Source organism: Camelus dromedarius, chromosome 16 (assembly GCF_036321535.1).
Source record: "Camelus dromedarius isolate mCamDro1 chromosome 16, mCamDro1.pat, whole genome shotgun sequence".
NCBI lineage: Eukaryota > Metazoa > Chordata > Mammalia > Artiodactyla > Camelidae > Camelus > Camelus dromedarius.
The window spans coordinates 25,399,811-25,426,761 of NC_087451.1; the positions used below are offsets into that span (position 1 = coordinate 25,399,811).

The 26,951-nt window shown below is 56.9% G+C and overlaps 1 protein-coding gene across 1 annotated transcript; it reads right to left on the reverse strand.

The window, feature by feature from the left end:
• Positions 1-15: 15 nt before the first annotated feature.
• On the reverse strand, positions 16-26,465 carry LOC105100602 (multidrug and toxin extrusion protein 1). Its single transcript, XM_064494941.1, has 18 exons — positions 26,340-26,465; positions 22,472-22,536; positions 21,238-21,364; positions 19,754-19,822; positions 18,904-19,052; positions 18,073-18,115; positions 16,814-16,858; positions 13,352-13,449; positions 13,023-13,120; positions 12,773-12,886; positions 12,624-12,691; positions 9,851-9,959; positions 9,660-9,735; positions 7,389-7,458; positions 7,083-7,215; positions 2,060-2,154; positions 1,237-1,315; positions 16-599 (listed from the first exon to the last, which is right to left on the reverse strand). The coding sequence occupies exons 1-18, from the start codon at positions 26,463-26,465 to the stop codon at positions 373-375; spliced, it is 1,791 nt and encodes a 596-aa protein (XP_064351011.1). The 3' UTR covers positions 16-372.
• Positions 26,466-26,951: the final 486 nt, after the last annotated feature.

Sequence of the window (26,951 nt, forward strand, 5' to 3'; positions counted from 1 at the left end):
GCACGAGGGAAGAGATTGTAAAATATATTTTAAATAATTCAGAGAGTAAGAATCCTTAAGCACTCGGTATATGGGTTTGTGTCTACATAAACAGTAAGTGGAAGAAATAGCAGGCATTCGTCGACGCAGCCAGTACACAGTGGTCCCCGACTGGAACAGTGGTGGATGGAATCTTCCAGACGTTGTCCTGGACTAGCACGTAGTTTTTACCTTAGTTCCTTTTCATCAGAAAATATATCTTTGGACGCTCCCTTCTTGAAATCCACAGGTGAATAACAGTAACTGAAAAGAACTACCACCGTCGGGCCTACGAATTATTTGTTCGTAAGCTCAAAAGTTTCCCTTGACCTGACGCGCTCTCCCTCTTGCACATCACTGAATTTGGACACATACCCTCACTAAAATCCCCAGCAGCAAGATGGAAAGGGCCCCCAGGAGCAGGAGCCCTCGCCGCAGCGCCAGCTGCTTCCCAGACAACGGGGACGAGGTCCTGGGACGAACCTGGAGGCACTCCGCCGGGGGCACCTGCTGATCCAACTGAGTCTCCTCTTTTATTTCAACATCTCTCATCAAAATGCCTCCATGGTTTTCAGGTCCCCCTGGGGAGAAAGGAACTTCAGCAAAAAAGGAGAAACACGTATGTGTGACTGGCTGGGAGAATGTTAGTTCAGGAAGCCATTGCTACGGATAATGAGAGATCTGAGAGTGCTGCCTGTGCGCTCCAGGGGCTCTGCCCCACCACGTCACTGCACGAATGAGGGAGCTTTTAGGTGAAGAGTCTTCGGGGAAATTTCCAGGGGCCAGCACCCAGCAAGTCAGCATTTCAGGAGAATAAGGCCGGTGGAGGAGAAAGGCCGTTCACAGCGCTGAGGAGAGACGCCAGCCTTCGCATCAGCGGGCCTGCTAGGGACCAGGCAGGCTCGTGACCCAGACCCAGGTTTAGTCTCAGGACTGCGGATGATGCTGAGCACAAGAAAGCAGCCCATGTGCTTGCATGAGTGCTGCCTTGGCTGCCTGCAGCCTCTGGTCACCTCGGGGAGCAGGTCTGTGTCTGCAGGCGAAGCAAGCAGGCTTCGCCTCTGTTCACCACAAATTGGGTGTTGCTTACCATTTGTTTCTGAAGTGTTACTGCCCTATTTGAGTGGGAGCTCGGCACGGCTAATCTGGCTGAGTCCCACAGATGGTGGCTCTGGGACCACCCAGACAGGCCCAGGAGCAGAAGCAGGAAGGCCATACCTGGGTAAAGTGGATCCTGAGAGAGAGCAGAAGTCCCGTCCTGGGCCACGTTTAGCTTCAAATTGGCATGTACCTGAGCCTGGAAGACAAGAGGAAGCAAATCCACAGGCTGCCCCAGCTGCTGAGAAAACACGTGGCCCGGCTCCCCAGTTCAGGGAAAACCAAGCCACCTTCTTTCACTGACACGTAACACGGGAGCTTCTCCAGTTAACACGGAGGGACTCATCTTTCCTAGCGGCTGATGAGGGCTCACTTGCTGGGGAAGGTGGGGACCAGGACCCTGCAGAATCCCACCTTCCTCTCCCTTCATCTTTCATCCATCACCTACCTTCCCATCCTACGCTGACCTGAGAAAGTTTACGGGGGGGAGGGCACAGCTCAGGGGTAGAGCACATGCTTAGCGTGCACAAGGTCCCGGGTTCAATCCCCACACCTGTTAAACAAGTGAACCTAATTCACCCCCCCCCCCAAATAAACGTCTAGAGAGGAAAGGTGCCCACTGGTATCTTCGTGAACTGGGGGAACATAAGACACAGTATCAGGGTGAATGTGGTGCACCCCGCCTTCCTGTCCTGCTCTACACCTCGTCCGGAAATGGGCTCTTCCGGCACTGGGCGCCGGAGGAAAAGAAACCCCTGTTTTCCTATTCGACGAATAAACAAAGGGGAACCCGGCCCTTCGCATCTGAATTAAAACAACCATGACCAAAAAAGTTGGATTCACAATAAAGGAGAAAGGCAGCTTCCAAAATAAGGCAGAGAAAGAGGGGGCACAGCTGGGTCTGTGTGTTTTCCAGGAGGGGACGGCCGGGGGCACGCTTTACCCGCTCACAGGCGCTTTTCCAATTGAGTCGAGCAATAAAGACTAGGAAACACAGAGCCTGGGAGATGGCACAGACGGTGATCCCGGACCACAGGCCTGGAAGAAGAAATATTTAATGGACGTTCATTCGCTGCAAAACCAGCTGCCCCGGGGGGGGTCCGTCTCTCACGTCTGTGAGCCTGCTTTCATGGCTGAGCTGTGGCCCACGGTGAGCAGAAACCTCCACCCTGCGTTCTCCTTCGGTTTCCAGAAGGTTCTGGGAGGCCACCTCCCAGGGGACTACCCCTTTAAAAATGCAGACGTCACCATCCAACGAAAGGACTGGCTCCCGCCCTCAGAGCTTCCTGCAGGATGTGACTTGCTCTGGCCCGGACCTCAGTCGCTCCCGGGGCAGGGCTACCCACGGGGATGACGACACAGGAGAGGCTCCAGGGGATGGGAGCTTGGGGGGAGCCTTGTAGATCTCAAAGTCTCATACAGACTCTGCCCCATAAACCCACACAGGACATGGGTGGAGACCCCAAGTGACAAGGGGTTTTTGACCCAATGGCAGAATCAGAAACTCCAAGGGTAACTGAGATACCGAATTAAGAAACGGACCATGGTCAGACCATACACGAAAAAAGAACTTTGACCCACAATCCAAAGCAGCCTGCCCGGAATGGCCATCATTCACAAGTCCACAAACAGCAACTGCTGCAGAGGGCGTGGAGAAGAGGGAGCCCGCCTGCCACTGCTGTGGGGGTGCAGGCTGGTGCAGCCCCTGTGGGAGCAGCACGGAGGCTCCTTGCAAAGCCGAAAACAGACTTACCACGCGATCCGGCCATCCTGCCCCCGGGCATTTATCTGGAGGAAACTCCAATTTGAAGGGATACACGCACCTCAGCATTCATAGCAGCAATATTGACAATAGCCACAACACTGAAGCAACCTCAGTGTCCGCCACCGCCTCATCCAGGCCCCCAGACTGAACCCCAGAGATGATCACACTGAGTGAAGTAAGTCAGACAGAAAAAGAAAAATACCGTATGATGTCACTTATACGTGGAGTCTAAAAAAAATGATACAAATGAACTTATTGACAAAACAGAAACCGACTCAGATGCATAGAAAAGAAATGTATGGTTACCAGAGGGGAGTGGGGGAGAGATAAATCAGGAGATGCATGCTACTCTGTGAAAACAGATAAACAAGGACCTACTGTGCAGCACGGGGAACTAGACTCAATGGCTTGCAATCACCTATAGTGGAAAAGAATCTGAAAAATAATATATGTGTATAACTGAACCACCATGCCGTACACCTGAGACTAACACAACGTTGTAAACCAACTGTGCTTCAATTTAAAAAAAAACTGCACAGTCCTTATCACCCACAATCTTCTGGAAAAGTTCACAGGATCACCGTCATCTCTTTAAAATTAGCAAAACTTCCAGAAACACTTGCGCTCCCTTGGCCAGAGGTGCTTCCACTAGTCTTCAGAGTCGAATGGTCCGGTCCGTGGGGGACACGCCAGTTGTCCCCTGTGACTTAGCAGCTGGAAGGCCTTGCTTCTAGGGATTTCAGCCCCAGGACTAGGCTCTGCCTGCCCCACGCAGACGGGGTGCGGTATTGCAGGGGTTCCACCACCAGCAGGTTATGGCCGCCTCCCCACACCTTCCTAAACAGCCTCTTCCTGATCTGCAACCAAGAGGTGTCACCTGTGGGAAGGGACATCCGAGAGAAACGGATGAAGATGACTAGCCAGTCTCCAAGTGGTGAGTCTCTGGTTTTCCTAGAGCAGGTCGACCTCCAGAGGGGAGACAGACAGATACACCGACGGACAGCGGCCAGACCACATATACAAGCAGAACCCTGACCCACAACCTGCAGCCCCCTGCCCAGGAGACCAAGCCCCTCATTTCTAACAGCCAGCCCAGGAAGCCAGCCACTCGTCTCTACGGGCAACCCAGGAAACTAACAGTAACTTTTGCAACGGTCGGCCCCACGTGGCCAGGCTTTGACCAATAACTGACAGCTTCCCTAACTGTCGTCCCTGCTTCCAACTCAGGACCAGCCAGAGCGAGGCAGACAGGCCCCAGACCAATCACACAGGACCCCCAGTTCCGGTCAGCCGGCCACCAGCCTCCCCCAAGACAGCCCTGAGCCCCTCATTCTCCCACCGCGAGTCCGTCCCGCCGCTCCGCCTGCCTCTGGGCCCCTGCGGGGGGCAGGAGCCGTGGCAAGAGCCGTCGCTTGTCCTATCTGGCTGGGCTTCGTTCATGTCCACAGGTGTGGGCGAGGCCACGGGGCTGGGTTTGCAGGCTGAGGGGCTGGATTCGCTGTAGATTTTACAGCTCTGCCCCTTGGTATCACATTTTCCAGGCGTGATCAGCCTGATTCTCAGCAGTCAAGTTGGTGATGACCTGCCCTTCCTGTAAGGGGCCTCCTCTTCCAGACCCACGTTCCCACGCCACGGGAACTGGAAGCCCACCCCGACCGCCTGAAACTGAACGTAACCGGCTGTCCTCAGCGGTAATTTGAAAGTTACGGGTGAGATTTCCAGGGATTTCACTACACTACTGAAAAGATTACTGTTTGACTCACCTAGGAGTGCTAACGGGGTGATTATCAGAGCAGCGGGGCAGGACCCAGGGGCCTGTGTGTCTGAAAAGCCTGCAGCCCCAGGACCGCCATTAAAATTACTCAGTCTGTAAACCTAATTACCTTTCCCCAAAAAGTAAAATAAAAATAAAAGTTGGGCAAAAAGAAAATTTTTAAAGACTTTCAAAAGGCAATTGAAAAGAGAATAAAAAAGAATAAAATAATGCCATTTGCAGCAACATGGATGGACCAGAGATCGTCATTCTAAGTGAAGTAAGCCAGAAAGAGAAGGAAAAATACCATATATCACTTATATGTGGAATCTAAAAATAAAAACAAACAAAAAAACGTATCTACAGAGCAGAAAGAGACTCACAGACGCAGAGAACAAACTTATGGTTACCAGCGGGTAAAGGGGGTGGGAAGGGGTAAACTGGGAATTTGAAACTTGCACGTCTGGGGGAGTGATGGAAATGTTAGCCGTCGTGATTGTGGTGGTGGTTTCATAGGCGCACACGTCTATCAAAATTCATCAATCGTACATCTGAAATATGTGTAGTTTACTGTACAGGACTCATGCCACAATAAAAGGGTTAAAAAATCCACAGAAAGAAAGAAAAGAAAAGAAAGAAAGAAAGAAGGAAGGAAGGAAGGAAGGAAAGAAAGAGAAAGAAAGAAAGAAACCACAGTGGGTTTGAAGCTTGGGTTTCTTGAGTAATATTAAAAAAAAAAAAAAAAAAGAAGCAGGAAAGAAGAGCCTCTTGGGGACCTGCGATGGCCGTCATGATGCTCTGGAGCCGCCCAGGAGCCCCGCGGCCGCCCGGCACCTTGAGTGGGTGCACTGCACTCCCTGCCAGAGGGCGCACACACTCAGGGCCCGCCAGTGCAGGCAGCGGCGGCCGCCTTCTCCCGGGCGCTCACCCCCGACAGTCCGCTGCATTCTTCTGATACCTCAGTCGACACATTACGTTACTATTTCAGGTACGTTCGGTATCTGTATTACTGGGAAACGGCCTCCACAGTAAGTCTAGCGAACATCCGTCACCTCACACAGTTACAGGTTTTTTTCTTACGATGAGAACTTTTAATTTCTGCTCTCATAGCGACTTTCAGGTGCACACTACAGAACTGTGGGGCGTTTTTCTTTGGGTTTTTTTCCTCCTGTTTTTAATGGAGGGCCTGGGGACCGAGCCCGGAACCAGGAACTCTAAGCACAGGCTCTCCCGCTGAGCTGTGCCCCCCCCCCCCCCCGCAAGCAGACAGCACAGCTCTGTCACTCCAGTCCCCGTGCTGCACGTTGCCTCTCCAGGGCTTGTTTATTTTATCCCTGGAAGTTTGTCCCCCAACTTTTCTTTGCAGTGACTCTTAGCTCCCTCCACTTTGCACACAGTAGATACATTTTTGTCACATGACCGAGTGGGCCTAGCACAGCCCTTGGGACAGAGATGGACCTGTATTTTTATATATAAGTGGCTTCCTCTCCTGTTTCCCTTAGCTATGCCCCTGGCAAATCCAGAACAGGAATAAAGCCAGAAACTCAGCTAAATAATTTTCTGCACCAGTGAACTTTGCATTGGCAGCTCCATTCTTTGAACATCTCCCATATTTTTCATTAAAATATTATTGAACTTGAAGAAAAGGTACAACGTAACGAGACACTTGGAACTGGAAGTTCAGTCTGGGTATCAGATGGCGTCTCATCGCCTCTGAGCTCGCCAAGTCCCGATGGAGAAAAACGAACCCTGTCCTTGCTTCACCCAAAGACAACATGCGCAAGGCTTAAGACAAGCACGGATTAACCACCGCTGTGCTCCGGGTTATTGTCTTAGGAGTCGATGCTGGGCGGGCACTTGTTTCCCTTCTCTTTCAAAGATTCGTGCTGGTGATTTCAGATTCCGAGAATTAGGTTCTTCCCTCCAAATGCAGGAAGGTGATGAACTGCCCCCCCAACCCTGCCTGCCCTCTGTGCTGCTCACACGCATCCCACCCCCACAGGAGGTGGAGGCTGCAGAACGGTGACCAAGGTCACCCCCTCCGCAGGCACCCTCCCTGGACCCTGCGGGCTGCCCAGGCTACGACGGGGGTGGGGGGCTCACCCAAGGGCAGGACTGGGGCCACAAGGTGCATTTCCGAAGGCTCCCTTAGCAGCCCTGCTGGCACCAACATGGAGGACGTGAGAACTTGAGCCAGCGGGGAGATAAGGAGAACGCACCTTGCTCTGATCAAGTCCCCTCCGTGGAAATGCACCCCTGCCCCGCCCCACCGCTCGGCACAGCAGGGCCCCACCTGCAGCCTTGGGCCCCTGCAGCCTCTGCCCCACACAGAAGGGACGTGGAAGCCCCCAGAATCCCGGGGGCACAGCTCAGAGACAGTCTATGTGCCCTGACAGCCCTTCCCGGCCCGGGAGAGCTCGGCTCTGCCTGCCCACCGGTCCGGCTTACCCATCACTCCGAGGCCGGCGGCGAACATCAGTGAAATCCCGATGGGGAGGCCGACCACGTAGTACCCGACGGCGTTGACAACGGCGCCCACCTTCTGGTTCCCGCTGCCCCGCAAGACGCCGCCGCACGTGCACTGCGGACGGGGCAGGCGGTGAGGAGGCCGCCGGGCCCCCAGGGCCGTGGACGTTCACCCTGGTCTGGCGGGTGGGCGCGGGGGGGGACGGCCCCTTCCCTAGGGAACTACCTGCGTCAGGAGAAGCGCAGGGATCTCAAAAGCCTGCAAAGGAACCACGGCCCAGTACTCACGGCCAGACCTTCGAAGAGATGGGAGACGGCGTAAATGGGAACCACCTGCGCCACCAGAGCGACGATTTCTCTGTTGGGAGACAAGGCAGATGGTGACCAGGAGACAGATGGGGCGGAGGGCCAGGGCGCTCCCCGTGACGGCGATGCTCGGAGGGGGTCCCCGCTTCTCAGGCATCCGGCCAACAGCCTCTGTGGGGACAAGCCTGCTGTTTCTCAGCCCACAGAGGAAGCCAACAGTCCACTGTGTCTCACAAGTTTGAGGAAATATTCCCTAATAATCCGTAACTGAGAAGAACCTGAATATATGTATATGCATATGCACGTATATGTGTAACGGCATCACGATGCTGTGCACCAGAAACTGTCACAACACGGTATGCTGTTGAATTCTAAGATTTCACTTTGGATTTTATAATTGATGTTAATCAGGTTGGTCTGTGGCTTTTCTTTTTTTTTTTTTTAATTAAAAAAATATTTGGGGGGAGATAATTTGGTTTTTATTTGTTTATTTTTAATGGAGGTGCTGGGGACTGAACCAGGACCTCATGGCTGCTAGGCACACACTCTGCTCCTGAATTACGCCCTCCCCCGCATTCTCTTGTTATGTGCAAACTTCATCAGATTTTGGTACCAGTATCATACTTGCTTCAGAAACAGAATGAGGAGGTTTTTTCCCTCCTCTGTGCTCTGCAACAGTTAAAGCAGCATTGGCGTTACCCACGTTTCAAAGGTTTTATAAAACTCTGCTTGGGATGTATGACTGAAACATGATGGCAGACACCAGAAACTGACACAACACTGTACAGTGACAGTACTTCAAAAAAAAACAAAAACAAACAAACAAAAAAAACACTCTCCTTTGGAACCCTCTGGAGTTGGTGCTTTTTGAAATTTAAAATTTTCTTCTTATATGTGTAACTGAATCACCTTGCTGTACACCTGAAACTAACATTGTAAATCAACTACACTTCAATAAAAAAAAATTTGTAATTTTTTTTCTTATTTCTTCCAAGGAAATCAGTCTATTTAGACCACTTATGTTTTCCAACATAAGTTTTGATATGTTATTTTCCTAAAAAATTATTCATTCCTTCCAGATTTTTAAATTTACTTGCAAAAGTTGTACAAACTACAGGGAACTATATTCAATATCTTATAATAGCCTTTAATGAAAAAGGATATGAAAATCTATGTATGTATGTGTGTGGCCAGAAATTGACACATCATAACTGACTACACTTCAATTTTTTAAAAAGTTGTGAAAACTAGTTTCTTATGTTTTATGAAAATTATGGCCTTTCAGTAATTTCCCCATTTCTGGCTCTAAAAACAGATGCTCTCCCTTTTCCCCCTTTGAACGGGTCAGGCATCGTGTCATTGTTGGCATCTGTCCTCAGTCCTGCCAGTTCCAGCCTGAGCCTGGCCAGCTCCCAAATCATGAGTTTGTGACCTTTCTATGTCTCCTAATTTTATCAAAGATACAGTTTTGTGGGCCTTTTGTTGTTCATTCTTCTTCCTGCTTTGTACACTCTCCAGAAGTGGACAGATAACAGGAATCAGACTCCTACCATGTTCCCACTGAAGCCATCAGTGCAGGACGCACTTCTGATAAACCAATTCCCTTTGAAGAAGAGAATGATCTCTGGTTGCCTCCCACTCGCTCTGCACTGAAGGACATTTAAACACCTTTTTCTCCCCAAAGCAAAATGGCAGCGGCTGAAAGATGACAGAAGACAGATGCCTTAAGAACAGGTGGTGAAAGATGGTTCTGTCCACGCCACCTGCTTTTTGAATCCATGAAGGAAAAGGCAACTATGCATTCTGTCGTTGCTGATGAATGAGCCCAGAGTGAGGGCACCCACCACACAAGACGTCTGCCCCCCAGGATGGCCCGGCCTCACTGGCAAAAGCGGCCACACCAACCAAACGGAGTCCACAAGGCCCGGAGCGGACTCACCCGGGCAAGCGGGCTTCCTCTGAAGACATAGGCGGTGGTACCAAACAGGAGCCTCCCTCCTTAAAACACGTGAGCGCCCAACCACTAGAAGCATACGTGGCCACCGACACACACCCGGGGGCTTATAGGTTATAAATTAGCCCTGAATCTCATCACTTCTTCCCAGGTAACAACTGTGAGCGTCTGATCTTGCCAGTGACCCGGGCACCATCCAACAGGCAACAGCCCCAGGAGCCCTGGGGTGAGGGCAGCCCACCCCCCCCCCGACATTTCTCCGCCACAGAGTCTCATCCCAGGAAAATCTCAGCGCTCACCGGTCTGCGGTGAAGATGTAACCCACGAGCTCCTTACAGCTTAACAGCAGGACGCAGAGGCCCACGGCAAAGGCTTCTGGAGGCGAAACGGCAGAATAAGCGGCACGGTGAGAAGGGGGTCTGCAGGGAGGGTGCCTGGGGCTCGGGGCTCGGGGCTCGGGCTGAGGGAGCATCGCCGAGCGTCTGGACACCTGTGACCAGCAGGGAGACAGCAGAGGACTTCTTGGCCTGCTCGATGTCCCCGGCCCCCAGGGCGTTCCCCACGCGGACGCTGGCGGCCACGCTGAAGCCCGTCGGTATCTGAAACAAAGGGGGAACCCTGACAGGGGAACTGGGAGGGAGGGCCCGGCCTCCCCGTCCGTGGTCCTGAGCCTCAAGCATCCCCTCCCCGGGAACCTGGGAGGTGGTTCCTCACACTTACGGGGTAAAACCTGGCCCTAAAAGTTCTGAGAAGCCTCATCTGCTAAGACAGGGGGCCTGGAAACCCAGGTTGTGACCCGCCTCATACATTGGGCTTCCAGCTGGCGAAGGGAGGCCCCACTCGACCATGTCCCTGGGTGTGGGGCATGGAGTCCAGGAGCTCACCCTAGGTCTGCTCTGAAAGTCCTGCAGGGGTCAAGTTTAGAAGACAGAGTCCTAAAACGGTGGCCTCTGTTTTCACCAAAAGATGTGGGATAAAAGGAACTTAAGGAAACAGGAAGACACGCACCAAGCTGCCAGTGGTGATACCCTGAGTGAGGAGGGGGTGGTGCTGACGGGGACTCAGGGAAGCAGCCCTGCGGGTAGGAAGGGGAACTCTGAAGCCAGGAGGCCTGGATTCAAACCCTGGCTCAGCCTTCTGTCAGCTGTGCAACCCCATGCACGTCACTGACCCTCCCCAGACCCCAGCTGCTCCACCTGTAAAAGGGACCTCGTGCAAGAGCCTCCCTTCCAGGTTGCCGTGGGGATTTAGTAAGCCCATGCTGACCCCTTAGAAGAGTGCCTCACATGGAGCACCTGCTCCATAGAGATCAGCCATAATAATACAGAAGATGTGGTGATCTATATGGTGGAATACTACTCATCCAGGAAAAAGAATGCAATAGTGCCATTTGCAACAGCATGGATGGACCTGGAGACCGTCATACTAAGTGAAATAAGCCAGAAAGAGAAAGACAAATATCATATGGTATCACTTATATGTCGTATCTTAAAAAGTGATACAAATGAACTTATTTACAAAAAAGAAACAGACTCACAGACATAGAAAACAAACTTATGTTACCAGAGGGGAAAGAGGTGGGAGAGGGATAAATCGGGAGTTTAGGATTAGCAGATACACATGACCATTTATAAAGTAAACAACAAGGCCCTACTGTGTAGCACAGGGAACTATATTTGATTTCTTATAATAACATACAATGGAAAAGAATCTGGAAAAGAATACAGATGTGTGTATAACTGAACCACGTGGATGTACACCTGAAACTGACACAACCTTGTAAATCAACTGTGCTTCAGTAAAGAATAAAGGACATTAAAGAGGCCAGACACCCTCATTCCAGGGGGAGAACAGTTACAAAGGACGCTACTTGAACAATGGGTGGTATCTGAAAACGGACTGCAGAGACAGGGACAGAGCCAAGAAACGGGGCAAAACGTAAACCTTTGGTGAGCACAAGTGAAGGGGATCAAGCCTTCTTTTGCTTAGAGAGAAACATAAATGTAAATTCTTGTAAACCTGTCAGACAGTATACGACACTGTGCAGAAGACCTAAAACTGTCCTTAAATTTCACTTTTAGGACCTTATCTTGAAGAAATGACCAGGCAAGTATGCAAAGCTATTTTCCCTATGGTCACTGAAGTGTTGTTAATAATATCAAAACAGGAAATAAACTAAATATTCAGCAGCAGGAGACTGGCTTAAAAAATTACATGACATGCAATGAAACACTGTGTACCATGTGATTTAGATACAGTTACTGAACTTACTGAAATACAAACGATTCATAAAATGTGAGAAGTGTCGCAGTGATAAACGGTTAAAAGATTCTGCCGAGAGTAGAAAAAAGCAAAAACGGAAAGCGTAGGTCCGCAGGAGAATGATTCTTAAGGAAAACAGGAACTGCATCGTGTCTGTGCTTTTAAAACCTAACCAACAGCAAGGCGGGTCTAAGTGTTAGACGTACAGACACGCACCACGGCGCACGTCCGGGCCCAGGCCTCCCCGCACTTCCACCCCCTTTCTGCGTCCCCCGCCCCACCCAGCTGTAACTCCACAGTGGCACTTGTGGAGGAGAAGGCCCTTCAGGATATCCAGGTAAGGTTTTCAGTAAAATACAGTCAAAGGAAAGTCTCTAACGACCAGGGATCTCCTCCGGGACGTCCTGACGTCCTCCTTTCTGGGGCTGAATACCCCGCTGTGTGCACAGCCCACGTCTGGGGTCCCCACCCCCCGCCGTGGACACGTGGGACGCTCCTGCCTTTCTGCCATCATGAACGGTGCTGCTGCGAACTTTGGTGCAAGCATCTGCTCGAGACCCCACTTTCATTTCTTGGGGGTCGCACCCAGGAGTGGTCCCCCGGGTTGTCAGAGACAGCAGCCCCAGGTGGGGGCGGAGCTCAGCCCCTCCCGCCCCCACCCAGCGCCATCCCCTTTACACCCCACCTGTCCCCACGGCGTTTTGTCGTGGCTCCTGGAAAAGAGTCTGCGTGTCTGGCGAGGGGCCATCAGGTCACATCCTTCAGATCTGAACTGTGTTAGGGTTCAGGGGACCAGCAGTGTCCATGCCCTTTGGAGCGCCCCCCCAGGGCCCCCCAGCTCACAGGGAGGCCCCATCGCGGCTGAAGACCCTCCCAGGCTCGGGGATGGAGTGCACTTTCATCAGTCACCGCACGAGTCATCAGCGCTGTGAACACCTACGCTGACTCTCAGGGCCGCTCACGGGGAACAGCCAGCAGCTCAGATGCCCTCAGATGCTCACCATGTACACAATGACAGCCAGCTCGTACACGATGGACTGGGCCCCCAGCTCCACCATGCCAAGGATGCCTGCAGGAGAGAGACCGCTGACGCCCTGCTCTCCAACGGGCCCCGCCAGCCCCAAGCCGCCCCGGCTGTCCCCACACTGACCGCTCAGAAAGCTGCCGACCTCATAGGCCCACCACTCAATGCACAGCATGAGCATGCTGGGGACGGCCAGCGAGAAGAAGGCACCCCAGTCCTGCAGGCACTCCAGGGACCAGCCTGCAGGCGGGACGCAGACACGCTGCCAACACGCCCAGCCATCGGGCTGCGGCTCGAGCAGAGGCGAGGCCCCATCCAGGCTGGGAGACAGACGGCAGCCCTCGCCTCCCCAGGAATCACGGACGGCAGCCCTCACCTCCCCAGGTGTCCTGATGCAGTTTCTTCAGGAGGATGTAGAGGAAGAGGAGCAGGGCCAGGGTGAACTGGGAAATCATATTTGCCAGTGCTGAACCCCTGGGGAGAAAAGGACCATTCCGGTGGAGGGGGGGACCTGTCCTCTGCCCCTCCCGCCCCCCACCTGCCGCGACAGCAGCAAGCCCTGAGCTCGGACTCCTCTGGAGCAGGGGCGCCCCTCACCCCACTGCCTGGTCCAGAGGAGACCGCGTGGACACCCTGCCCTACCCCCTGCCCTGGGAGAGCCACACCGGCCGTCCCCGCTCCTGTCCCAAGACGCGGTGGACTCACATCACCCCCAGATGCAGCTGATAGAGAAACAGGTAATTGGCGAGAGCATTGACCAGGTTGGCGGCAACTCCAGTCACGATCTGGGGCAGCACGATTCCCTGACACGGGAGAGGCCACGCTGGAGACGCTGCCAGGGCAGGACTGCCGATTTCCATCCAGACACAGCCCGCAGCGGCCGGCGTGGCAGCGTCACAGGCACCCCCACCTCCCCTCCCCGCCCTCCCCTCCTCCTCCATCCGAGCCGTGAAGGATGTGGTTCTGGCCACGGAAACACAGCAGGAGCGGGGAAGAGGGGTCGCTTGTGCACCAGAGGGCGAGGACCAGCAAGGATGGAACGGTGTGGACAAGCCGCCTCCCGCCCTGGATGGTGGGACCGAGACTGAAGGTCGGGAATTGACCCAAGAAGATCCCAGGGCCCTGGAGTCGGGGAGGGTCTCCGGCTCCGCTCCCAGGGCCAGGCCACCGGGCATCCCAGACTAAGACCTAAGGCCTGAGAGTCAAACGACGTCGGACTAGGGGGTGAAAACCTGTCCCGCGGGGCATTGGCATAGAAAACAGACCGGGACAGAGCCTGCTGTGACGCTCACAGGAAACGCTACTTCCCCCCACGGGGAGGTGTCACCCCGCAGCAGCGTCACCTCACTGCTCCAGCTCATGAGCGCCATGGCCTGGCCCCACCTGACAGCCTGTAGGCCAGTGCTGGGACGCCCCCAGACAGCTCACTGGATGGGGACACAGCCACACCCATCAGCAGACAGGCTGCCTGAAGACCCCCGGATCCCACGGCCCCCACCAGAGGGCCAGGACCCGGCCCCGACCAACCAGCGGTCAGGCACCGCCCTGCCCCTCCCCACAAGCCGGCTCTGGCCTCTGGACCAGCCTCGCCCACCAGGGGGCAGACACCGGATGCACAAAAGTCACAATCCCGTTGCCTGCAGACCCAGCCCGTCCACAGCAGGCCAGCCCTGCCCTGGGGCCAGCTGGGTCCCCGTCCTGCCCAGTGGGCAGCACAAGCTTTGGGACACCCCAGACCCTGGACTCAACTGTGTCAGGCGCCAGCCATCACGCCCAACAGCAACCCAACACCAGCTCTGGGACCCTGCTCTGCCTGCCCACAGTCTAGCACAAACCCGAGGACCTGGTTTCACCCACCAGTGAGCCAGCACCAGCCCCGGGACCCCTGGGATTCTGCAGTCACCTACCTCAGGACCCGGTCCCAACCACCAGGGGCCAGCAGGCTCTGCATGAGGCAGGGCCTGGCAGCCAGCCGGATCTGGGGGCCAGCCAAGCCCACCAGACCACCCACAAAGGCCCCCACAACAGAAGGAGCCCCCGCAGCCCTTAGGGGAACCCCGGGGCATACAGCCTGGCTGACAAGAGGGATTCACTTCGGGGACACACAGGACGTCTCCTGCAGAGGGCCACTTCTCCAAGGATGGGAAACATCGCCAACCTGTCAGACGCCGGGAAAACTGGCCAGCTCCGTGTCAGAGAGCGGAATTAGAGCACTTTGTCACGCCACATACGGATGAGAGACCTAGATGTAAGACTGCAAACCGCAGAACTCCTAGAGGAAAGCCGGCAGAACACTCTCTGACATAAACTGTAGCAGTATTTTTTTCGATCTCTCTCTTAAAGCAACGGAAATAAAAGCAAAATTTTTTCATGGGACCCACTTAGACTTAAAAGCTTCTGCACAGCGAAGGAAACCATTGGCAAAACAAAAAGACAACCTACTGAACGGGAGAAAGGATTTGTTAATGATGCGACCAGCAAGGAGTTAACATCCAAACCATATAAACAGCTCATACAACTGAACAGCGAAAACAAACCACCCGATTAAAACATGTGCAGAAGACCTGAACATTTTTCCAAAGCAGACATACAGACCCAGGGCGCGGCACGCAGCACCGCTGACCGCCTGAGGAACGCAGATCGGGGCCGCGGCGCGGCGCCACCCGCACCCGTCAGGACGGCCATCCTCGACAGACCGCGAGTGACAGGCGCTGGGGGGCGTGGAGAGAAGGGAGCCCCGCACACTGTTGGTAGGAATGTACAAGAGTTCAGCCGCGGTGGAAAACGGCATGAAGATTCCTTAAAAACCGAAACTAGAGCTACCGTATGAGCAGCAGCCCCCTCCTGCGCCCGGACCTCCTGCGCCCGGATCTGAGGAGAAGGAAGGCGCTAACTCGAAAAGACGCGCGCGCCCCGGTGCTCGCAGGCTGCTCGCCGCAGCCGAGACGTGCGGGCCACCCAGCCGCCCGCCCGCAGGCAAACGGATGCAGACGTCGGGGTGCGTGCACGCGGGCTGCCACGCAGCCGCGACAGGGATGACGCGAGGCCGTCTGCAACAACGCGGATGGGCCTGGAGGGTTTTACGTTAAGTGAAGAAGGTTAGACAAAGACAAATGCTGTATGATGTCACTTCTATGTGGAATCTAAAAAAATACAACAAACTAGTGAATAAAACAGAAAAAGCAGACTCACAGACAGAGCAAACTGGAGGCCACGGGTGCAGCGGCACGCCGCACCTGGTCAGCCCGCCCCCCACCCCCGGCCATGACCGGGCTCCTGCTGCCCTCCGGGGCTAGACGCCACCCCCTTCCCGCCTCGGGGACCCTACGCGTCCTCCACACCCAGGTCCCACCTCCCGACCCCTCTCAGCTCAGGGCTTCCACTTCGAGGTCTTCGCTTCTGCCTTCAAGTCTCAGAGGGAGGGGCCTTCACACCAACCCCCTCACTCGATCCCACTAGAACCTGGGCAGGAGCCCCCACGTCTGCGGGGAGACAGACCGCCAGGGCGAGGGCGGAGTTCCCCCGCTTCCCCGTCGTTTCAAGCGTATAACTCTGGTACGAGTAGAGATTCGAAACAGTGCGGCTCTGTTACTAGGATGGTATCTTATTTTTAAGAACATTAAATAGACACGAAGCTTTCGTCCTTGTCGGCGCCCTCCCTGCCCCCATCACACAGGCCCGGGACAGCCTGCCGTGTGGCCGGGACCCCACCTGGATCCACGGGACGGAAGGCGGTCCCACACCTGCCAGCGCCATGAGTCCGTACCTACTGACCCCGGGCCTTGGCCGTGGCTGTCGGTCACCTGCGCGGAGTCCCGACTGACCGAGGTACCGTCACAGGGGGCTTCCACATCCCCACAGGGGAAAGGGGGGCCTTGCAGACAGACCTGAGCCGAGAGGTCGGCCCCCCGGAGCTGGGTGACGCCAACGCTGAGAACACCAGCCCTCTCCCGCCAAGGATGACGCTTCCAGGCGGGAAGCAGATAAACAGGTTCCAGGGCCGGTGACAAGGTGTCCCAGCAGCACAGGCCCTGCGCGCAACGCAGGGAGACGCACCTCCGCGGCCCCCGTCCGCGAGCGCCCCGGCCCCCGCTGCGTTCAGGGCCCTAGCCCCGAAGGGCGGGCGCTCCCTCAGCCCCACCGAAGGGAAGGGAGAGCCTGCGTTACCTGGTTGAGCAGATACTTCACTTGCAACGTGTAAAGGAAGGTCGCCTGCGGGAGATGGAGAGAGAGCAGTCTGCACCCTGGCCTGGCCGCGGGGTGGGCAGCTGGGGGCCCCACCTGACTGCCCTCTGCTCCCCAGGAGCTGTGGGGCTGGGGGGGGCCGTCTCGGGAGGGGCGGGCAGGGGCGGGAGTTCCAAACGTCTGTCTTATGGATGCACACGATCCAAGCCACCCTGGGGCCTGGGGGGCAGCCCCTGCACAAACTCTGGGGGTGCCCCCTTTACAGACTAGGTGAAAGTCCTGTCTAGTGGGATAATTAAATGTTAGATTCAAAAGGATACAAGAAAGACCACAGCACCTGTTTAGAGGGCAGAAGTCCACTTTTTTATTTTAATTTTTATTTATTTTAACAGAGGCGCAGGACCTCAGGCGTGCTAAGCTCACGCTCCGCCTCTGGGCTGTGCCCTCCCCCCAGGTGACTACTTTGAAGGGCTGAGCTGCGTGCACCCCAAACGCCTACACTGAAGCCCTGTGGCCCAGAGTGCCTGTATTTGGAGACAAAGTCTTTAAGGAGGCGATTCATTTATAACGAGGCCACTGGCGTGGGCCCTAACGCACCGGGGCTGGTGTCCTTCTAGGGAGATAAGAGGCACCAGGGGTGCAGGGGCCCCGGCAGTGACCACAGGACGCGGCGGCGTCTGCAAGCCAAGGAGACCGGCCTCAGAGGAAGCCAACTCCTGACACTTGATCTCAGGCTGGCCAACTCCCAGGACGGTGAGAAAGCAGACTTGGGCTGTGTGAGCCCCCGTATGAGCTGCTCGGTGATGGCAGCCCCGCAGACTGAAAGGGCTACCCCTTCTGACTGAATGAAGCTCGCTTCACGGTTGCCCGACCAGGCACGGCCGTGCCAAACACGCACACTCACGCGGGCTCCAAGCGATCACGCTCAGTAAGGAAGGGTCTCAAGGCTCAGAGTGAGGACCTCGGGGGCTCCCAGATGGGAAGAATTTACCCCCTCCAGTGGGTGAGCCCGAGGTCCCTCCTCCCATAGGAGCTGGGGACGGCGACCTCCGGGGTCCCCTCGATCCTGGTGTTTCTCCAGGGGCAAACGTGTGGGCACAATTAAAACCGAGCTTCCTTGAAGGAGCTGAGACCACGTGGAGGAATCACAGCCCCGCACCAGTTCCCCGAGCTCAGGGTGTCACAGCTGCCTTTCACCCGGGAACCCCAGCGAGGGAACCTGTTACCCCCTGGAGACTTACGGGAAGAGCTGGAATGAAGATCGTGACGTAGGTCTGGGTAAGCCTATGCAACGGGAAGAAAACAAGTGACAGGGTCTCCGTTTCAAGGGCGCGGCAGGCAGGATACCCCAAAACTGCCTGTCACACTCGGCTCTTCCCACGTCTACAGGCCTAACTGCTGGAGCAGGCGTGTGGACGGACCCAGAGCTTGTCACCCTGTAACCCAAACGACCTCTCTTGGCCCCTCCAAGTCTTGGGAGCCAGGACCGGGGGTGGCCACATAATCCTCGCCATGGGGGTTCGTCCTGTGCGTCGTAAGATGCTCTGAAGCATCTCTGGCTTCTACCAGCAGCAACGCCCCAGTACCAGTCCTGCCATCCAGACGTGTCTCTTGATACTCCAAACGCCCCCTGGATTCAGAGCCACTGGTCCAACACAAGGACCTAAAACCAGTGTGTCTCCAATCTGGGGGCACATCTAGAACCATCCAGGGGAGCTCTGAAAGACATGGACGCCCAGGGAGCAACCCAGATTCATTAAACCAGAATGTGTGGGGGGGGGGGGTGCATGGAGACCAGGCATGGTGGTGGACCTTAAAGGCACCCAGGCAATTTTAAGATCAACCAGGGCCAAGATTCACAAAACCGGGAACAAACAAACCTACCATTGGCTGCAGAGGATGTTTGCAAATCTTACTGCACCCAAAATGACTCACCCTCCAAGTCACCCGGATGTGTGTGGCTCCCAGGCTCCAAGTGTGGAAAGTCAGCAGGAGGCTCAACCCCCTCCCTTGACCCTGGCCTTGGTGCCGGGATGGGCCTGGTCCCGCCGGGCGCGGCCCCTCCCACTCACCTGGACACGGCCGGGTCCTGCCTGAAGAGCAGCAGGATGTGCTGGGTGTTGAGGAAGAGCGCCCAGCAGGGGAGGCAGCAGAGCAGCAGCACCAGCACGCCCCTCTGCAGGATGACCCCCACGTGCTTCTTGTTGGGGCTGCCGAACGTCTGCGTGCACACGGCCACACAGCCCCGTCAGCAGGGAAACGGCACCCCCGCCGCCCCACATTTTTAACATCACTGATGCCAGACTGAAGATCAATCTGGATTTCACTGGTCCCGGTGGGTCCCAGATACCAGTAATTCGTAAAAGCTCCCCATGTCCGTGTGATATGAATGAACAGTCAGGGTTGCATCACCTGGAAACCTACCCCCCGCTGCCCCAGATCTCTGGAAGCAGAACTCTGTGGGAGGGCCAGTGGGGGGCTGGAGCCAGCTCCCCTGGCTTCCAAAACCCACCAGGCACATCTCTCCCCAGCTCTGTGTTCAGTGACATCTTAGGCAGCTTGAAATTAGCCAGAGGCAGCAACTGCGCCCCTGGCATCGGCAAGCACTTCCTCTCCTCATCCCGGTTACTCAGCGCTCACCGGCCCGTGGCTGCCGGGGCCCTGGGGTGACTGCCGCACACTCATGTCTGAGGGCCGCTGGGCCACACCGAACTCAAGGATGCGGGCAGTGATAAGAGAGACTCACAAAACATCCCGTTTGTCAAAATGCAGCATGAGGCAGCGGTGCAGCTAAAGGTCACTTCCCCGGGCCTGAGAGACCGGAGGCCACACTTCAAAGGGAACAGGCAGGGTTGCCCTGGGGCACTCCTCCCTCCGCCCGCGTGGGGGTCCTGCAGGCCCAGACCCGGGGCTTCCACTCACCTGGGAGATGAGTGTGTCACAAGCAGAAGACAAGCCAAATCCCACGGAGACACCAGTGACGTTGATTACCTGGAAATAAACACAGGGGGCGGGGCCAGACACTCAGGAAGGCAGGTTCTCTGTCTGCCCCATGGCAGCCACTCTGCGATCTGCCTGGAGCCCAGGCACCGAAGGCCGGGTCAGCGGGGGGAGGAGGGCAGTCTAAGCGGCATCACACAGCCTTCTTCTTTCTTCCATCTTAGTATTTTGCATCCCAGGTTCAGGGGAACGTGAATCCTTCTTAAGGGGACAGGGGTGTGGCTCTGGCTGGAGAGCAAGCCTGGCCCGTGAGATGCCCTGAAGGGCTCTGGGAGCCTAGAAGCAAATCTCTGAGATGCCGGGGCCCCCGGGCAGCACCCTCAAATCAGGGGGTGTCCACACCGGACATCTGATGCTCTGCCTGCCTGGAACCTACTGCCTCCACCTGAGTCTGCGGGGAGGTGCCCACGGACAGCGGCCCAAACCAGCCCAGCCCAGAAGCACCAGCTTTCCTGTACGTCCTTGGCCAAAGAGGATCGGCAAGAGGCTTGCTGAGTTCCCCCAAATTTCCAAACATCAGAAACCAAAAGGGATCATTAAGCCTGGGTTGTCCATGCTGCCCCCAGAAAGCAAAACAAGCCGTGAAAACGCGGGGACATGTGCAGGGCAGTCTTGCGGGTGTCAGAGGTGGCAAGCCCGTGGGTCCCCGGGGTGAGGTGGATATGTGCCTCGCAGGGGCCCGGGAGGCTGAGGACAGGGACACAGCTGCACACAGCCATGGAGTCCACCTCCCCAGAAACACCTAGCTGGCTGCCCAACAAGCCGGCAGGGCCCTCTGGCCACACAGTTCACCCCAGCTGAGGTCAGAGACAGCTCTCCGGTTGTGGTGCTCACATCTGGGGTACAGAGAGGATTGGGAGGTCCTCCTGACTTTAGGTTTGGACTCTGGGGCCCCAGTTTCATCCTCCAGTAGCATCTCGGTACAGCAGACAAGTCGGGGGGTGGAGGTGGGGATCAGAGCTTCACCTAGTGAAGTCAGCCTCCAGCCCCCTTCTTACGAGCCCAGAGCTCCACGGATTACAAATGAGCGGATGTGGCAGACAAAAGAATGGCCCCCCTGAGACGTCCCATCAGGGCCCAGCTCCTGGGAACACCTGAGGCTACCTGGCAAAGGAGAGGTAATAGCCCTGCCCACTCCTTGATTTTATTATTTTATTTTATTTTTTAAACGGAGGTCCCGGGGATGGAACTCAGGACCTTGTGCACGCTAAGCATGCGCTGTACCTCTAAGCCAAATCCACCCCCACAACATCTTAATTTGAGCCCAATGAAACCCCTTTCAGATTTTTGACCCCAGCACTGCAAGATAAGACACTTGTCTCGTTTTAATGCCAAACTGTGGTCATCCGTAAGGGCAGCAAGACGGACGGCTTTCAAAACTCCGAGCTGGGAAGCCCCATACGTACGGCGATTGCCAGTGTGACAGCGTCCAGCTCCAGCTTCCCCAGGTGCCCACAGAACACGGAGCTCACGAAACTGATGAGAAACACCATCAGCTGCGCCACGAACTGGGAAGAGACGGAAAACAAGAAGCTGCAGGCAGGGTGGGCCTTCCGGGGTTCCCCCCACCCTCCCCGAATCGGCTCCAATCAGAGCTAAAGAAACCTGGCTTTACTGAGCCTCTGCCAGCCTTCACAGGCAAATGAGCAACTTCTGGGGGGGCTTCTTGAGAAACAGCATAGCAGTCGCTTGCCACCGCTGTCAGAACCCCGTGTCGAGAGCTTCCTAGCTTTGTAAATTTATTTTTCACTCTAGGTGCTCAGGCCATAGACCACATGCACATTTCCTCTGAAATTTCCCGAGGCTGCCTCCTGGGGTAACCCCCTCGTCATCTCAGAGTCCTAGTGATGGCCGGAAGGAAGACAGCCTTCGACAGCCAGCAAGAAGGTCCCGAGGGAGGAGCACGCAGGCAGGAACGTGGTCACCCACCCGGAAGGCCAGCGTGATCCGGGATGTCGGCGTGCGGCGTTTCCAGCCTGCCGAGCCCTCTGATTCCTGAATTCTACGACGCCTCAGCGAGGAGGGCAAATGCAGCTTTTGGAACACTGAGCTATTCATTCTTTCTCACAATTCCAGGAACTTTTAGCTTCACCTTGGACACTTAACTTTACTTCCTTCGGTTAATTTAAGACCACCTCCTGTGACCCGCCAGACCCGGGGAGTCCAGGACATCCTAGGAAGGCCTCTCTCTCCTGGGAAGCCCGCGCGGTCCACGACGAGGACTCATCCGCATCCTCGGGAGACAGGGCCGGTGCCCGAGGACGCCTGGCTGCCCCCACGTGCCCCTTTCAAAGCTGCCAGCCTGGGGCTCAGAGGAGCCTGTGCGGGTCCAGCCAGCACTGCTGCCTCCCAGCCCTTCAAGGGAACAGACTCCGGGTCCTGAGCTCAGACGAGGCTCCCAGTGACTCTCATCCTCACCCGCGCGGGCCAGCGCTGCAGCCACCCCAAAATCGCCAGGTGGGGGCCGGATCGGACCCTGCCTGTGACAGTTCAGATGCCTGCCCGCTCTCCCCTCCGGCTCTGGGGAGAGACAGCTGCAACCCTGCCAGTGGGCCCAGATCTTCAAACGTGTGTGCGTGTGTGTGCATGAGCGTGCGAGCGGGGGCGGGGCATCAGTTTCCACATCAGCGTCCAACCCACGGAAAGCCGGTCCTCTCACTACTGCAGACGCCAAGGGCCGCTTTCATCTCCAGCGGGGCCTGCTGCTGTTCAGCCAAAGGGACGCGTTTAGGCCAGGTTCCAAAGGTAAGCCAACACAAGACAGAAGACGTGGGACAATGAAAAGCTGGGGGCGGGGTGGGGCGGGGTGCAAATAAAAAATATCAGAATGAAAAACTCAATTCTGTAGAACCTAAAGCTAGAGCCAATGCCCCCCACCCCCACAGGGGCCTGACCCGGGAAAGGCCCCCACTCAGGCCCTGTCATCACCCTACAGACATTCCGTGGTTCCATCCAGTGGATTTGGCATCTTTGTGAAGTTACATCCCTTTAAAGGTCACAGGGCCCTTTTTTGGGTAAACTCAGCAGCACCTTCACATCTTTTCAGGATGTTTTTAAGCCTTTATGTGCATGAACTATTGAAAACGACTGTCACGCATCTGTCTTCCCCTTTTCCGTGGAACACTGTATGTCTAGAACACAGGGCCCTGTCCCCCCCAGGCCACATGTAAGCTGTTTGTCGTGGCTTCACCCAGAAGTATGCTCCATCTCCTCAGTGGTCAGGCCCTTGGGCCACTTCCCAGGTTTTGTTGTTACAAACCCTATTGCGCGGAATGTCTTTTTTCCTTAAGTGGGGATGGGCATTTTCTTAGGGCGAGTGCCCAGGGCGAGGGTGGGAACAGTTCAGTCTCTTGGACCCGAGGCCAGGACGTCTAGCTGAGTTAAGCTAATCCATGTGAGATGAGCAAACAATCTTGCCTGGAGCTGCGGCAGCCCTGGCCGGGTCATGGCAGGAACATGGCCCTGAAATGGCCGGACACAGCGATCCGTCCTGAACCCTAGCCTGGGGAGAACCCGGCTCCAGACTGCGGGTGCTAACCACGCCCTTGTTCCCAGATCCTGGTTTCAGGTCCTCCAGGGGAGCTCTGGGCAGCAGCTTGCAGTCCTGCACGAAGCATCCCTTGGGGTGCTGAGAATGCCCGGCCCCACCTCAACAGACAGACTCGGGACGTCCATGGGGCTGAGGGATCTGTGGGACAACATACTCCCTGACACATGCCATCGAGATGAGGCAGTCAAGGACCAGACCCTCCAGGACTGCCCCGTCATGGAGCACGCTGCTGCACCGGGAGAATTGGACCATCGGACGCAGGTCTGCCCCTCAGACGTCTCCAGGACTGCGGTCTGGGGCTCAGACAGTCGAGCGGGCAAGAGAAAAGACCAGACTGACCTTGTACCTGCCTCTCCTTCTTGTCACAGAGCCCCTGCTCACTTTCTGGCCGGGCAGCAATGAACAAGACTCTCATCACCCGGCAGCTTTGGAAGGGTGCGCTCCAGGGCCAGACGCCGGAGGGGCAGCGGGGACGAAGACACCCGGTGTGTGTACCAGTGCAGTTCCGCAGGGGCCATGTCTTCACCCCCATCCCAGGGGTGCCGGAAAGCTCACCACTGGCAGGGGAGGCCAGCACTGGCGGGAGCCGGCCAGGCGTCATGTGCCTGGGAGCAGGCGCAGGCAAGCAGACTAGACAGCCAGCCCCGGGGACGCAGCTGGTCGGCAGGTGCAGCGAGGACCCGGTCACCTGACTCGCAAATGCTCACCTCCCATCAGCATCTTCGGAGCACAGAGTGCACACCCAGCACAGGGGTACAGAAGTGGGATGAACTCCATCCCTCCAGGCCTGCCCCAGGGGACCCACAGCACCTCAGGGAAGAATGGGCCACACGCAAAGGCACAGCTAATCATACGGGATGGGTACCATGAGGGAAACAGGAGCTGTGACAGCCCAGCCTCGGAGTCACCGAAGGCTCTGGGAGAAATGAAACTCAGCTGGAACCTGAATGGTGAACAGGCAGGCACGGGACTGGGGAGAGGGGGTGACAAGCTCCAATGTGCACCTGAAGAGCAGTTTGATGGTGCCACGTGGGGCGTTTTGGCAGCCTGAGCTGAAAAGAGGAGAGACCGTTCGGGGGCTGGGAGCGGTCGTGGGGGGCAGGTAAAGACACTGCAGGGAGACAGTCCGGCCCTGGGGAGGATGTGGAGGAGAGCAGGAGGGGCCTGGACCACTCCCACCCAGGTTTCCTCTGCCCACCAGCCCATCACAGAACACTCGGCCCTCACATCCATGAGCCCCTGACACGTCTCCCGGATGGACGGTCTTCTCCAGTCACCACCTCCAGCCTAGATTCTCTCTGCCTCTAGCAACATGCCTCTGCTGAATCTTACACAATGTCACTAAGTTCTCCCTGCTAAGGCTTTACCCACTGCCTAGGGGATAAAAGTCAGACCACAGTCCACGTGTTCTGTGTCCTGACTGCAGTCAGCCGGTCTCTCCGGACGCCCTTGCCACCGGGGCGCCTTTGCTGGTCCTTCTGCCCTGCAGCCCTAGAAGTCCTCGGAGCTCCCTCCCGGGTGTTCCTTTCCCCACACAGATGGAAACAGGCGCCCTGAGTCTGGGCCCAGGCTCTCTATCCCTCTCACGCCCTCAGCCACGCTGCACACAGCCTGGCCCTGCAATAAACCTTTCTCTGCTCCGAACTCTGACATTACATTTGTTGACATCGCAGAGAATCCTCCTTCGGTTCGTCTTGGTCTGCCATCTTTTCTGCAAGGACTGTATGTCACATTTGTAATTAACACCATCATATGCGTGTATACACGTGTGTCTGTACGTAGAGGGTGTGGCAGCCAGCACATCAGCTTAGTGGTCATCCCTGGAGACCGAAAGGTCCCCTACCTCAAGGGGATCAGGTCACAGCAAGAGCCAGCAGAGACAGGCACCTGCCCTGGGACGAGCTGGGTCCCAGAAAGCTACCATGTTGACTGACTTACTTTGGGTAGTATTAGGGCAGGAACAGCCTTGCGGAGACCTTACTCACAGCAGCTCTGCGGGAGAGCTGGGGTCAAAGCGGGCATTATCGTCGTCCTCATGGGCAAGTAAGCAGAGGCTGGGGCAGGTCACCAGACCACTCAAGTTCACAGAGCTGTCTCCTAACCCACCTTCTGAGATCTGAGCAGGAAACTGGGCCTCACCTAGTGAGGCTCCAAACCAGGTGTTCCTTCCCGCTGCACAAACTCCTTCCCGCCAGATGGATCCTCATGTCACGGCTTGGTCCCTGGCATTACTTATGTGTTCTGGCAGGTACACCACGGTGGGTATCACATGACCCCACAAACAGCCAGGTCACACCCACCCCCCTTCACCTCTGCAGGTGCGGAAAGGCTCTTACCTTAAAACCGCACTGCGCTCTTCTCCACCTAAAGGGCTCTCCCACCCTGCTCTGCTGGCTTGAAAACCACCCCGACCAGCGGGAGGACAGGGTTATATAATATGTGGTTCTTGTGGTTTTTAAAACCCGCGTTACTTATGAACAGGCAATGCAGAAAGGGCCCTGTACGAATGATAAGAAAAACCCTCAACCCGAAAGACAACCACACGTTAAACTTTTGAACACAGTGACTGGGGGGAGGGGAGCGCGCGACAAACAGGACGCCTCTGGCTTCCTCGCGCAGGGGTGGACTCGAGGTAACTCTGAAGACATCGTTCCGAAGATGGAAATCTGAGAGAGACAGTTCCCCGTCGTCCTCCCGGCCTCGAGACACCCCAGAGCCCCGAGCGCCCCAACGCTGCTAGCCTTCAGAGTGCTCCCGCGCGGGAACCCTCGCCCGGACAGGCGTCGCGCAGGGAGCCCGCAGGCGGGCGGGTGCGGCGCCCCAGCTGCGCCAGAGCGCAGCCCCGGGCGCCCGCGGAGACCCGCCCGGCTCCGGGCCCCGGGCCCCGGGCCCCCCGCCCCGCCCCCCGGACACACGGCACCGGCCTCGGGCCGAGGCGCCCCCCGCGCACCCACTCACCGCGGGGCCCGCCAGCAAGAGCAGCGCCCGCAGCTCCCGTCGGAGGTCGGCCAGCGGCAGGCAGCGCGGCGCGCGGCGGGGCCGCCGGCCTCCCGGCCCGGGCGCGGGCTCCTCGGCCGCCTCCATGTGCCGGGCGCCGGGCGGCGGGGCGCGCGCAGGAGGCCGCGGGGAGGCAGGGCCGGCCGCGCTCGGGTCCCCGCCCCGGGCCGCCCAGCGCCCGCCCCGCGCCGGCCCGCGGCCTCGGGCGCGCCCCCTGCGGCGCGGCCCCGCGGGGAGGCCCGCGGGCCTCGGCCTCCGACGACAGGGCTGGGCAACGCTCCGCGGAGGGGCGGAGGGCGCTGCGGGCTCCGCGCCGCCCGCCCCGGGGTCCGGGGTCTGCAGCCCGGGCGCGCACCCCGCCCCCTGCCCCCACCGGCGGCCCCACCGGAGGGCTGAGCTCCCCGGGACAGAGCAGCGAGGCCCCGCTTCCCAGCGACGGCCCGCTCGCCGGGCCCGCACGTTTATCCACTGGCCCGATGGGGGGCACACGCCGGGGGCGGCGGCAGCGGGGCTGCGGGGGCACCGCCGCGCCCCTCCCCGCGAGCACGGCCACGTGCCGGCCCCGGGAGCCCC

Bases quoted from the DNA above. Each gene is read 5' to 3' on its own strand.
- LOC105100602 (XM_064494941.1), bottom strand. From the start codon at position 26,465: ATGGAGGCGGCCGAGGAGCCCGCGCCCGGGCCGGGAGGCCGGCGGCCC. The intron at 16,859-18,072 runs GTAAGTCTCCAG...CATCTCCCGCAG, and splicing joins TCTTCATTCCAGCTCTTCCC to GCGACCTTCCTTTACACGTT. The intron at 2,155-7,082 runs GTAAGCCGGACC...TTCTTCTTCCAG, and splicing joins CGCCGGCCTCGGAGTGATGG to GCCTGTGGTCCGGGATCACC.